This window comes from Balaenoptera musculus, chromosome 13 (assembly GCF_009873245.2).
Source record: "Balaenoptera musculus isolate JJ_BM4_2016_0621 chromosome 13, mBalMus1.pri.v3, whole genome shotgun sequence".
In the NCBI taxonomy this organism is placed as follows: Eukaryota; Metazoa; Chordata; class Mammalia; order Artiodactyla; family Balaenopteridae; genus Balaenoptera; species Balaenoptera musculus.
Window position 1 is genome coordinate 77547064 of NC_045797.1, and position 14819 is coordinate 77561882.

Consider the following 14819-nt stretch of genomic DNA (forward strand, 5'->3'; position numbering starts at 1 on the left):
TTGGGACAGATAGCACTTTCTCTATGACCTTTTAGCTATCTACATGGATTGTTCTACTAGGCTGCAAGCTCTTTAAAGGAGTGAGGGGGTCTGACTCAAACTCTGCATCCTCCATAGCTCTTGACTACAGACTTGTTATAGATACTGCTCGGTAGTGTTTGTTGAAGGTGGGTGGCTGCTAGAAGCTACTATGGATGATTATCTACAAAAGGATTCCCCTAAGATAGCTAAGGAGGCCCTTGGGCATTTCGTAGATGGATTTAGGCCTATTTTGCGGCTGACCACCCCTCCCCCCCATCTCTCCACTGTGATGACAGGAGTACCTTGCATCTGCGAGGGGAGAAGCTGTCTTAGAGCCCAGCGCAGGACACAATTCACAGCAACATCAGCACTGCCACAAGGAGGGGATACTAAGCTCCATAACAGCCTCGGAGAGAAACAGATGAGGGTCCAAGAACCATTCCAAGTGGAGACACCGGAGTGCATAATCAATAAGACAGAGAGCTTTCTTCCGGCAGGTGCTAAATAGGCCACAGGAGGGGAGGAAATGATTTCCACCAAGGTGGGTCAATGATACCTGATCCAAGCCCTATCACCCTTTCAAAGGGTCAGAAAAATCCAATAATGTAAAACAGCTTTACATTAAGAGATCCAGATATGATTTTTTTATCCTCCAGTCCAACCCTGTATTTCCAATTAGAAATGTATTGTCCTTTAAAAATTAGCTGAAGAGAAGAGCTAACTGGAGAGCAGGTCCTTCTGGCTTTAAAACCTCATAATCTGGCTGGAGTTGAGACACATCCTTTTGGATGTTAATTGGAGCCATTAGGAAACAGGTTCTCAGACAGCCCTCCCCGCTCCAGGGCGTCTGTTTCCTCTTTTGTAAAATGGGGGCTGGGTGGACTGAGAGACTTCTAAAGTGCTCTTTCTAACCTTATCCTGAGGACACAGAAGTTGAGGTATCCTCTAAGAGCATTCCTTTGGATGGCATGGCTGCAATGACCACTGATATCTCTCTAACTGACACCTGCCCTATCATGGGAAAGCAAAATCCCAAGGTGTGGAAGCCATTCAAAATAATTTCACACCCGTTGAGACAGGAGAAGGTTATCACTTCCACCCCTCTGGGATAAATGCTCTCTCTAACGCAAGACATGCGGGTAGTAGCTAGCTATTCCCTGAGACAATCTCGCTGTAATAAAATGTCTTTGGAGCCTCACATGGGACACTGTTTTCCCAGAACTGTAATTTTATTGTCATCTCTTCCTTGAGATTTCAGACCCCAGCTCTTGTTTTCCACATTAATTCAATTTGAAGTGCAGCCTAGATCATGTTGGCAAACATTCCAAATGGAAATGAATTCCCAGGTTCTCACTAAAAATTGCAATGTCTTCACCAGCCCAATCTGGATAACATTTTGTGTCTTATGTAATGTCTATTTCCCAAAGGAATTAAAATGCTTCTGTATATAGCTCTGCCCAACAAATTTTTAATAAGGCATACTCCTAATTACCTCTTATGAACAAGCAGAATCTGAATCCCTGAAAACCGATCACCCAAAAATCTTTTCTTGCGCCAAGAGTATTATTTTCAAAATTGACTTGAATCAGATGTTGAGAAGCGATAATAGTCACCTCTGTCACATTTTCTTTGGATAAAATATTTGATAGGGGAGCCAGCGCTTGATGCCACAGCCAAGAGACTGGGCTGTTTGGCATCTGGAAGACTTTCCATGCCCAGGTGCCTAAGATCAAGCATGATGAAGCAGGGCTCAGAATATTCTCCCCACCTGACAGATGAGGAATCTGAGGGTCAGAGTGGTTTGTTGATTTATTTAACAACCTTTAAGCATAAGACTTTCCCAAGTTCACACGACCAGTGTATGGTAGAGCCAGGTACACATCCAGCCTTCTGATTAAACCACATCACATTTAAGTGTATTCTGGCAAAACACTAATAGCAGTGTAGGCTCTGGGGAATGAAGAAGGGCTCTACCTAGAGAGGAGGCAAGAAAAGCTTACAGAATTGTGTTGCGAAACTATAATGTCCTTGTTAAGAGAGGTGAGGGGGAGTGGGGAACCAAAGTCTTAGGAACTCAGAGGAGAAAGAGATTCTTCTGGCTTTGAGAGTCGGGAGATCAAAGAAGGCTCTTCCAGGGAGAAGCTTTTAAGTTGGTCCTAGAAGGATGGCTGAAATGGAGCAACAAGAGAGCCTTTGATGCATCTGCTTCACAGAAAAGTAGATCAGAGAAGCTCCCAGATGCCTGTTCCTGCATGTGACCCAGAGGCCACAGGAAGCACAGCAGGAGGGAAGAATGCTGCTCGCAAGGTGGGCCAGGTGTTCAACTGCTGGCCCCTCTGCAGCCCTGGTCAAGTCTCCTGACTTCCCAACCCATACAGCTTGGAGTAAGGAAATGCTACCTCCAAAGTCTGGTTCCTTGGCCATGGTGAGAATCAAGTGAGCTAACGGTCAGATTAAAGCACTTTTAGAATGATCACAAAGGAAGGGGCGAAAGGGAGGGAGAGAGAAGAGAAGGAGAAATGAGACAGGAGACCTGTGGCAGGAGCCCCGGGGGTATGAGCTTTATCTTCAACAGGTGGTTTTCCAGATTATCTCAGCAGGTCTGCCAAGAGGTTTTGGTTGGTTGGTTTGTTTGTTTTGTTTTGTTTCATTGTACTTTTGTTTCAACCTAATATGCTCAATCTGGTGGGTCTCCTGCCAACACTATGCAGAGGAGCTCTCAAACACAATAGCTGTGTTTTATTCTAGCTTTTGTGATTCTGGTCAGTGAGATTTTTGAGCTTCCAGACAGACTGACAGCTCATGTCCAAATCACCCTTCCTTTGAGAGTCAGAGTCAATGTCACCTTCCCCACCAGCCCTCCCTGGGCCTCCATGTCCTTCCCTGTCTTTCATGGTACTGATCACAATGGTCCCTGTATTATAGATGTGTGTGTGTGTGTGTGTGTGTGTGTGTGTCTGTGTGTGTGTGTGTGTGTGTGTGTGTGGTATATACCATACACTTGACCTATAGACTTCTTGCTGGCACCAGACCATAGTCACCTGAGGGCAGGGATCTGTGACGGTCTCTGTAGACCCAGGGTCTTCACAGCATCTGGCACATAGGTGCTTAGGAGAATGAATGGTAAGCAGGGGTGCATTTCATCCCCTTGGGGCTTTCCCATTTGCATTTTCATGGGGCTCTGGACAAAATACAGCTTAATTAATGGGCCTGGAATGAATCAGGAAAACATCTCACAACAAACTGAAAACAAATTTCACAAAGTGCAGTCCAGAAACTTTTGTTCTTTTTCTGCCTGTAAAGTTTATTTGAAAGTCTAGTTTAGAAGGGAAATTTTCTCCATTTGTCTTACTGTCAGTTGAGACCCAATAACTCTACGGTCACAGAAATTAGAATGTTAGGCCTGCCAATGATTACAAGTTATCTTTAGTGATTCTTAACATTTTGGGAGCTTGCAAAGAACCATTTATATACCTGAGGAAAGTTATCCCAAGAGAGTGTAGATACAAAATTATACATATAATTTCAGTGTGTACAGAACTCCGGAAGCCTATCCCAGGATACTCCCAGGTCAAGCTCTAGGCCAGTGTTTCTCAAAAATGTCATTCATGGATTTTCTCCATTAGAACTATCTTTGAGGTCTTATTAAGAATGCAGACATTGGGGCTCTGTCCTAGGCCTAGTGGAACAGCAGCCCGGAGGAAGGGGCCCAGCAACCTGCTGACTGAGCAGTCTTCCCAAGTGATTTTGATACCCACTCAAGTTTGAGAGCCGTCGATAGAGATTGATTTTTTTTCATTTGCACAGTTGATGAATCTGAGAATCAGAGAGAAAAAGTCCCTTGTCCAAGTTACGCAGTAAACAGGGCAAAACTAGACGCACATGTTTTATTTCCTAATTCTACAAAACAAAGATTACATGCCTAAAAGCCTACATTTATTATGTGTTTTCATATAACTTTCAGGAAGTATGCCTTGTCCTCCTCATAGTAGGTTTTTAAACATAAGAACACAATTTGAGAGTAAAATTATAAAGCCATATAGAGAATTAGGTAATAATACTTCATTAACTAGAAAATCTTTCTTGTTTTATTAAAATGTCTTTAATCATCAAATGTTTAGGTGCTCCTGATTCTGTGATATAATTTATTTTTATTTTGTTTTAATCCACGTCTCTGGGTAGTTGTATCAATAGAGTTTTGGTGACTAGATTTATATTTCCTATGTTTTAGGCCTAGAAAGTTTCTCATTGAATGGAATTCCAATTACATTTTGTTGTGAAAATAAACATGGTTTTGTGAAGTGAAAAGCATTATACAAAAAAATGAGATGATATTCCAGCTCTATCAGGCTCTGAGCTTACCGAGGGCAAAACTCAAGACAGCGTCTGTCTTACAGAAAGCACAAAGGAAATGGGTCTTGAATGACTAAATGAATGAATAAACACACTCTTTGAAGGATAAGCTGCAAGGGCATTTTCTAATAACCAAATGACAGAAGCTCTTCAGGAAAGGACCACTTGGATGGGCACACGGAATGACTCAGCAGGAACTCTTTTGTTATATGCAAATAAGTTTTACTAAAATTCAAACTGTTGGATTAGGGATGATCAAATGGCACTCGAGGGCCCTCCCACCTGCCTCAGTTACACCTTCCAGTTGCCTAACACCTAACACTCTTGAGAAGAAAATTTGGTACAGTGGTTTTTGCTTGGTGGAAAAGCAGTGGCTCAGGAGAATTGGGCTAGACCCCAGAAGAACAATCTTTGGCCATTTAATTACCTCTTTCTAAAGAGGTAGAATTTATGTCTTTCTCCACCTGCAAAATGATACGCTGTAGAGATTGAGCAGGTGGAGACACATGAGAGACAGGACGCCAAGTGGTTGGTGGGACCAAAAAAAGAAGGTCTGGAATGACACGCCTCGCCTGTCTGGTAGCAGGGAGCTGGGAGAGGCCTTTGTGCTGGAGAGGACACAGAGCTCAGTGTCTAAGAATCTACGGAGGAAATGGTGTTGGAGTAGCCTCGTGGTGGGTCCTGTTACCCTGGAAAGCATGGTAGACACACTATTTGATTCAGGCACATTCTACTGAACCTCTGTAGAGCCTCACTTCCTCTTCTGTAGACCATTCTATGCTGCCATTGCCTTTGGCATGTGAAATAAAAGCTGTTTTCTACCTTGGTTCTCTGAGAGTAAATGAGCAGATCAACAATCATGATGGCAAAAACGTCTTATCATAGGTTGTAAGTCATTTTTACTTCCCTTCTTTCCTTTAGGACACCACCACTGAGGTGACAGGACAGGGCTTATTATTTCCATCACTTAGATAAGGAAATAGATTCAGAGAGGCAGAGATCTGGCAAACGTTAACACAGCTAGGACTGAATCTCAGGGCTGTCAGATTGTAAATCCCATGATCTTTTTAAACTAACTTCCTTTTCAACTCAACCTGAACCCACCCAATGATCCTGAGGCAAACAATCCCGAAAGTCGAACTCCAAACAAATATCAAAATGCGTTTAACGCTTTGCAGGACTCTGCCCGGTTTGTTACTTGGTTTCTTTGGCTTTGATGTCACAGAGACTAAACGAAGCAGGAATGGTATCAGCCTTCCAAGGAAGAGGACCTGGGATAGGGACACTTCCTCCCTCATGCAGCTGCTTGCTCTTCCACAGGGTTGGTTTTCTTTTAAGATTAAATTAAAAAATTCTCTGAAAATACAGTTCAAATTGCAAACTCTCAGTCTTAATTTGTGATCTCAACTTGGCAATCCTTATAATTATTGGAAACAGGAAATTCTCAAGGGGGAAAAAAATCAGGTACTTGGTTCTTGGTGACAAAATGCAAAATCTCTCTCCCCAACCTCTCAGCAGCAGTACTGTGGTTGGGCTGATGAAACATCTGAAGTAACATGGACACCTCTGCGTGTGCCAGGAGTGTTAGAACATTCCTGACAGAAGGCGTGCTTATACCAGATACAGAGGGCTCTGGGTTTGCCCATGAGAAGTTTGTAACAGAGAAGGAACGAGTACTGTTATTAGTTTGTCAAGGCTGCCATAACAAAGTACCACAGACTGTGTGGTTTAAACAATAAAAGGTCTGAAGTGTAGAAGTCCAAGATCAAGATGTTGGTAAGATTGGTTTCTTCCGAGGCTTCTCTCTGATTTGTAGATGACCATCATTTCCCTGTGTCTTCACATGGCCTTTCTTCTGTACATGTCTGTGTCCAAATTGCCTCTTCTTATAGGACACCTGTCATACTGGATTAGGGCCCACACTAATGACCTCATTTCAACTTAATTACCTCTTTAAAGGCCCTCTCTCCAAATACAGTCAGATTCTGACATACTGGAGATGAAAACTTCAACACATGAATTTGGGGGGGGCATGGGCACCTTTCACAGGTACCAAGTTTGTCAAAGGTAAAAGCTATCTACTCAGAGATGTTTTATCTTCTAAAAGGCTAGGAGAAAAGTCTTCCTTTCATCACTGCATTAATTAACTTCTTACTTTAATATCCCATTTTGAAATAACCTCTATTTTCCACTCGTGCCCCACCCACAAGCATTTATGTCGTTCTGCCTTGTGTTGTGGTTAACTGTGTCTCTCCAATTAGCCTGTGAGATCCTGGAGCGCAGGCAGGACTGTCCTTTAGTCACTTCTATATGCCTCCCCCACAGGGCTTCCTGAGAAGGAGATACACAGCCAGCATTCGATACAATTCACTCACCAAACACTGATGCTTGTTCTGTGGCAGGCCCTGTGTTAGCCACTAGGTCGTATGTTGATTGAAGTGAGGTGACTATTCTCTACATGACTAAAGAATGAAACCTGTGAAACCGTGCCCCATAGGGTTAACAGAAATCCTTGACTTTTGGAACAGCAGATAAGGAAACAGCTTGTTAAAAACCCCTCTGCTTGTAACCTGCCTTTACTGATTAAGCTTGCTTTAGTTATTTTTTTCCCTTCTTTAATTGCATACCCTCCAAGCTTCACGTAGCTAGGTGATATATCACAAGACTTCTTTACCACCCTTATAGATAATGCCTCTGACGTACGGGTCACTAGACTAACAGGCACTTAAGCTGTTTTCCAGAAACCTGGAGTCAACTCCCATCTAGTCAAGCTGACAAAAGCTGGCTGGGACCACTGAGCCTAAAACTGGGCCTGCACAGTTGTCTGATGAATGACCTTTTGATGTCAGAGGGCCAAAAACTCTACCCTCAGGCCATGCTAAGAGCCTCCATTTCTGCACACGCATCCCATGAAGAAGCATGTAACCCAATTCTCCTGCTCAGAACGCCGATTACCTCACCTTTTCCCCACCTCCAATCACCTTTCCCCATGCCTAAGACCACCCTGCTTCTTTATCCCATAAATATCTCAAGCCTTTTGCCTGCAGGGAGGTGGACCTGAGACTTCTTCTCCTGTCTCCTTGCTTGGTTGCCTTGTGAATAAACTCTCTGCTACAGACCTCAGCATCTCAGCGTACAGCTTGCTGCGTGTTGGGCAAATGAGCCTGGTTCGGTAACACCTGTAACAAACCAGGAAGGTCCATGCCCAGACCTGTGTTTTTCAAATCCCACTCCAGCAGCTGTAGGGTGGAGGGGCTTGGAGGGAGGCTGATGAGGGGCTGCCAGGGGAATCCAGTCGAGAGGCAGCGCCGTGTGTTGCAGCGCAAGTCAGCATACCCATCTTTAATGTCTGTCCTGAACTTCACTTGCTTTGCGGCACTGGGCAAACTACCTCATTTTTCTGAACCTTAGTTTTAGACGGTTTTACATGTAGACTTAATGGAATTCCTTTATATTTTGGATACAAAGGCTTCTGAAGTTGAGGGTTTGTGGCCCCTGGCCTTGCAGGGGGGCCTCTCCCGTTATCCTGTCACCCCACACCCTCGTCAGAACTGACTCCACAAAGTGAGGTGACTCTCCCGGAGCCTAAAATGGATCAGGTCAGTGACAGTAGATGTGCCAGGCTGACCACACAGGCAGGAGGACAGAGGCCACCGGTGGCTTTGGTCACTCAGCTGGATCCCAGGATGTCTCAATGTCCACACTGAGATAGAAGGAATTACTGAAAAGTGCCTATTCACCAAGACAAAGACTGTGTCTTGCTGAACATTTGTACTTTTAAGCTGCATTAAAGGAAGATTTTTCTTCTCAGCCCTTCTCCTGGGCCTTATTACATAAGCCACATCTTTCTCTGTTATTCTCCCTTCTAACCTATCAGACCTGTCTTTCTTTCTTTCTTTTTTTTTTTTTTCCTGTGGATGTGGCATATTTCCTCTGCGATTCTCTTTTGTATTTTGTCCTTGGACAACTCTGGAAGGAGAGGAGGACTTTGCCTACTTTCTAACTATTTGATACAAGAGCACAGGCTGAGTTTAAATATGGCTGTTAAGAGGCTGCCAAGAATCTAAACTTCATCCACAAAGTTATATATCCCCTTCCTGGAAAAAAAAATCCACTCTGGGGTGGAGTCGGGGAGGTAGGAGTAGGGGTTGATGTTGGTACATATACATCAGTTGTACCATAAGACACTGAGGGATGTTTGATGTTTACACACCCCCCTCCCTTATCTTGAGGTGGATTTTATTTTCAGTGCTGAGTACTTCCAGCATGTAAATAAAATACTTCCTTTCTTGCATTTGAACTATTTCTTCAAAGGCAAAACCACTCTCACTTTGAACAAATAGTGAGAAACATGGCACACAGAGCTCTCTTAAACACAGAGTGACAGCTTGCATGGCTTTTACTGATATGAAAGTGGTTTTGACAAATCTCATTTGTCTGTACTTTCCTTGGGGCTGATGGAAGACAGTTCTGAGGCACAGGCTAACTTCTGGGTGATAAAATGGTAGAAGATGTGACTTTGAAAACTACGGTGAGTTGTATAAAAAATCTAGGAAAATGCATACCATCCCACTTCTCGGCAAAAGCAATTTATGTCAATTGAATGGTAAATGCATTTCTCAGTGCTTCCATGTAAAAGATCTCTACATACTAAAAACTAATTACTCAGATATTCTTAGAAGTGTCACAGTAATCTTATGACATACACACATACCACTTTTTGTGTATGTTTCTACACACATTTAAAAAGATAGTTATAGATACCTTGAGCCCTCAGGTGGTCAGCAGTGGATTAATGATAATCATGGATTCTTGACATTCATTAGTGGTCCATGCAGGATTAGCGAGTTTTTATTAATGTAATAACCACCTGCAAACTGAGCACCCAAAGCCATAGCTAAGACTTTGACACAATCCATCCATCTATCTAACCATGTAGCTAAACTTCCATCTCATCCCTTGCCTCTTATGCACTGGATGTAACCATAATAACTGCTGGGTGGGTGACGCAGTTTGAATCCTGTGTTCATCACTCTCTTGCTTTCTTTTTCATGTGATTTATTGCTTTTATTTGTAGTTCTATAAAACATATTTTTATCTTATCTGTGTTTAATTTAAAGTACTTTGAGACTTACTTTTTGCACTTAATGTTTCACTGTTGCTGCAGTTCAACTGTTTTGACTGCCACGTGAGTATACCACAGTTTATTTTCCACTCTCCCTTTGATGGGCATTTGGGTTGTTTCCCAGTTTTGCTATTGTGAGCAGTGCAGCTATGAGCATTCTTATACATGTCCCTTCTTGTACACATGCAAGGATGGAATTGCTGGAGCAAAGGCTATATGAGATGTTCAACTTCAAGAGAGAATGACAATGTTTAATATTTTATATAATCATCCCATGCACATATATGCATGTGGATGGTTCACACTGCTCTAATTGATACTTGCTGCACTTGAATGATAAGAGCACTATTATCTATTTGGTATTTTAGTCAGAAAAAGTTAAAAGAGAGACAATGCATTTTTTCCACAAGCCTCACATTATCGAAGTATAAACAAAATGGAATGTCTTAGATCATGCCAAATCTAGAACAAATACAAATGATAAACTCAGACAAACCGAAGCAATACCACTGCAGTACAAATTATACCTTACACAGAACAGTTTTATCTAATGTCCAGGGGAATGTTAACTTCTAAACAGTACAAAATCCTGGCGAAAGTCCATATTTCAGACCTTGATAAAATGATAGAAGACCATCCTGGTAGACTTTGATGTATATTAGAACTCCCTACTTTCTTCTAAATGCAAAGCTGTGGAGATCTGTATATTTTCCTTACCTGCAAATAAGGGGACCTTTCTGGGTACAAAAGCCCTCCCACATACTTTCTCGCTAACTGAGAGAGGTACAGATACCTTTAACAAGCCAAACAATGGTGCAATTAGGCGCTTGTCAATAATCATCAGCAAATGTTATTATCTGAGATTTTTACTATGCTTTACCAGATGCTATCATCCTCTGAACTGTTTGGTGTTTTGATTGAACAATTACTCTTCTTGTTCAGAAATTGCTTGACTTAGGTCTGGAACAAAACACATCCCTTTGCATTTTTAAAAATGACCATTTTTCTTTTTGAGTGGAAAACCACCAGGGTTGAAACCAATTGGCTACTTCAAGTTATAATTCCATGTGAAGCTCCATGTGATGAAGACAGTGTTTTCTGGCCTGAAGATTAAAAAAAAGTTGAAAAACAACTTACCTTCACGTAGAGCTGCTGAAATTCCTCGAGATTCAGTCTCCCACTTGGACAGTCCTTGAGAAACCCTTTGTACCACTGCTTGAGCTCATGTTCATTGAACTCTGTGCTCTTCACCAGGTCCTCCATCACTTCGGGGGCCAGTTTGCTATTCTGTTTCCCCATTCTGCCTGATGAAAAGCAGATTAATGCAATTAGCGCTGTGGCTGTGATCATTTCAAGCTTGATTAAGAGCCAAGCTAGAGTTCTGAGCAGTGCCTTGGCTGGAAGTCCCTCCAGTGTGTCTGATCAAAGTCTCCCCAAGTCTGTTTCCTTCTATTTGATATTCTAGAAAAGAGATGACCAAAAAAGACTTCTCAAAAGGCTGCAGAGTTCATCCTCCTCCATCATGTGTCATCTTTTACACAGTGCTGACTCCCACATGGAAAGCCAACATCCCTTTTTATGCTATTCATGTAAAGTATATGGAAAATGTTTGTATTCTCATTTTACGAATTATGATTCATTAGCACTTACTGCACAGGTGCCTAGTTCTACGTGTAGTTTGCAGGGATATTAAGTGGGATTCTTGACAAGAACAGTAAGAAGGATTTATAGCCAAACGATCGAAAAGTGGCTTTGGAAATCTGATCAGCAATGGTGGGGAATGTGTTGTTCTAGTTCCAAAGTTTCTGCTGTTGTTTTCTTTTTCAAATGGCAACAGTTCATTTTTTACTAGTCTCATTAATTCTCTATCTCTCTTCTCATCTTCAGAGACTTCCTACAACATTGCCTTCAGTGTTGACAACTTCTGGGTGGCTTTTTTTTAAAGACTGGTTAGTGAATTTCAGTTGACATAATTCCATTCTATTTTTATTACTGCTAGTAAGTCAAAATAATAGTGCATAAAATAAAATATAAAATACATTGATTATATGCCAGGTTGTGTGGCCAACATCACAGTCAAGTGTAGGTGGACAGAGCATAGGTTTAGAGTTATCCCTGATTTGGCCATTTACCTTATGTGTTGCTTACGGCAATATTAATTAACTGCTTTAGCTTCAATTTCTTTCTCAATAAAGCACACATAAAAAAAACTCTTTCAGATTTACTGTGATGGCTAATTAAGAAATACGTAGGTAAACAAAGACCAAAACACATTCCAAAATTAAAACAGTTGTATTAGTGCAGGAAAATTAAAGATGATTTTTAAAAATTTCCCTTTAATGTTGTTGCTTTGTAACAAAAAAGAATTAAAACAAAACAAATTAACCACAGAGTGATTAAAAAAGTCAAGTTAGACTTGAAAATCTGGGGGATCACCAGAACAAGGCAAGTATCACAAGATCTTTAAAGTCCTGTTAGAGGAGAGAGTTAGGTTTTGGAGAATTTACCCAAGTGGACCTAGTCCTTCAGTGTGCTTGAGACAAATTCTCCACTAGGCTCTCAGCAGGTCTATACTTGCAATAGCCCAGAAAGGGTAATCTTACCACTTATCCTGTTATTATTTTTTTACCTTCTTCTAAAACAGATTCCACACCCATTGTCAGTAACCTGCCCTAACACTGAACAATTCTTTCAAAATAATGAAACCAAACCACTATTGCTGCTTTCAGGGGAAGCTTCCTCTTCGGAAGCACACAGCATGGTGAAAAGATGCTGTTTAGATTGCCATTTGCTTCCAAACTCTTCTGTTTGATGAAAGGACCTGAGGATCAGCAACTATGCCCTTTCTCATGGAGTTTCTCTACATATTTTTGCCCTTAATTTTAAGTTTCAAGTCTCTTATTAAAAGCCATCTCTTAATTATAAGTTACTGTGGGATTCCACAGCCGGATATGGAAATCAAGTGGGTACTCAGGTGTCAGGTTTAATTAATCTGGGTAAGAAAACGGTAATTCATGGTTATCTTGATAATCAAAAGATGTATTACCAACCTTTCAGTACTTCTCTTTGCTCTTTTCAGTAGAGAATTACAAATTTTCATTAATTGAACTAGAATCTCACCTAATAATAATAGCTACTGAACCCTGAGAGTGGCTGCGGGGTAGGCACTAGGATGGACACTTCACAAACTTGACCTCTAACCCTGTGACAACTCAGCAAAACAATTAGGGCAGCTCTCTTATACAAAATCATACAACTAACGAGTGGCAGAGCTAGAATTTGAACGTGGATCTGCAAGACTCTAGTACACAATTACCGAGAGACAGGTGGTTGGAAGGCATTTCAGGAGAAGGAACAGGAAGAGCAAAAGCAGGAAGGTTTGAGAGGCTGAATCAGTGTTTTTTGGCGCTGAAAGAGGGATGAGAGAGGGATCGCTTTGCCAAGCTCTTGTTTGGAAAAGCCTGTTAGATTTACCAAAACCACAAGCTCAGAAGTGAGTTTGTATGAATGATGGGAAAAGGGGTTAAGGGTTATTAAAAACCACCTCCCCCAAGGGCCTTTAGAAGGTCAACGTGTCAGCTTCTCTCTGAAGCAAGGGAGCTTGGATTCTCTACGGATCATTGCGATGCCTTAAACTGTTCAGTTGACCCGGGAGAGGATGGTCTCTTACACACAAGGGGAACATTGTCAGCACCATGAATCACAGTTTTGGGGACTCAAATGCATAACTTCATGCATCTTGGTTACAGGTCATGGTCAGCACCATCACTCAGGTGTGCCTGGAAATGAGTGAATCATGTACAAAATCAAGTTCTGACGTGGCTCAGAGTGGCACTGCCACTGCCCTCATCAGGTTTTGCCTGGATTAATAACCCTCACTGGGCTCTCTGCTCCAACCTGCCTCCTGCATGGCTGCTTGAATGAATTTCTGAAATGCAAACCTCAGCATCTGATCTTCTCCCAAAAACGCTCAACAGTTCACCGTTGTCTACAGGATGTAGTCCCAGCTTGCTAGCATGGTACGGTCTTGCCGACTCATAGCCTCGTTTTCTGCCAACCTGTCTTTTCACTTCATATGCCAGTAATAATCAACTGTTACAGGTCCCAGGGCTTGCATGCTTCCACACATTCATGCTTTGCGTGCGCTGTTTCTTTTCCTGGAATGTCATCCCCTTTTATCTGCCCAGCACACTTCTTCTCCTTCTTTAAGTAGTCTCAGCTCACGTGCCACCTCCTCTGTGAAATCTCTGCAGACTTTCCAAGGCTGACTTAGGCATCCTTTGTCCTCGGCCTCTCCCTTCCCTTATAAAAGCTTCCATGATCATTATTGAGTTCTCTACTGGATTGTTAGTTGCTTGAGAGGACTGCTTTTATTTATCTTTGCACCCTGGTACCTCATACTAGATGATCAACAAATATTTTTTGAGGAAATGAATGAAGGGGACGTGAGCCACTATGAAGGACCTTGTCACTGGTCTTCATCAGTCCCATTATGGGATTTGGTATGTTTCTTTCTGGGAAAATCAGCCTCATAATAATCTATATATGAGGAGAGTCAATGCAATCATAAGTATAAAGTACAGACAGCAGATGGGAGGAATGTTTCATTTAACTGTATAGAAAATAGCCTGACCTTCTAGAGATTGTTTCCTTGTCTGTCTTCATCATTAAATTCTAAATAGCCTGAAGTCAGGGCCTGTGCCTTTGTCTCAGCATCCTCAGTACTTGGCATAAAGGTGATTCTTAGTTATGTCTGATAAATGAATTGATGCACTCCCCGTATTGGGGCTGCAGTGACATGGGCCAAGTAGTTTCTTTCATTGTGAGTCTGGGATGAAAGAAAGGGTAAAATGACAGTAAAGCTTAACATGTTCCCCAAAAGATTCCATGACAGAATGGGGAGGATTTATCACCACTCTATTTCTAGTTAAATCTGTGATCTTGGGCAAGATCCTTCCCTTCCCTGTTGCTCAGTTTCCCCAACTGAAAAATGAGTTGGACAAGATGACCTTTAAGGTCCTTGTGACCCCACCACTCATTGATTGGCAGCATAAGTTTTCTAAGTATGAAAATATGACTCACAGACTTCAAACTGGCTTGTCTCAAAAGAGTCGGTGCATGTTGGCTCTGTGCATTCTTTACCTGAAAACTGGTGGTACTTGAGCATTTGTTACCTAAGGGAGGGGACAGATAACCAGAGTGTATTATTTTTAAGCTAGGGTTCCAGGCTGTAAGATAAAAGCCAGCCCAGCCCCAAATCAAATAATTTCTCATGCTTTGAGTTGTCATAGAGACTCAGTGCTAGGCACAAAATGGGACT

The 14819-nt window shown here is 42.0% G+C and overlaps 1 protein-coding gene across 1 annotated transcript in view; it reads right to left on the reverse strand.

Annotated features, from left to right (window-relative positions):
- Window positions 1–14819, reverse strand: part of VSNL1 (visinin like 1) — a 100521-nt gene that overhangs the window by 50447 nt on the left and 35255 nt on the right. Inside the window, exon 2 of the mRNA XM_036874085.1 lies at window positions 10637–10803. Coding sequence (XP_036729980.1) covers window positions 10637–10798 — 162 coding nt within the window. The 5' untranslated portion in view covers window positions 10799–10803. The remainder of the gene's footprint in view (window positions 1–10636; window positions 10804–14819) is intronic.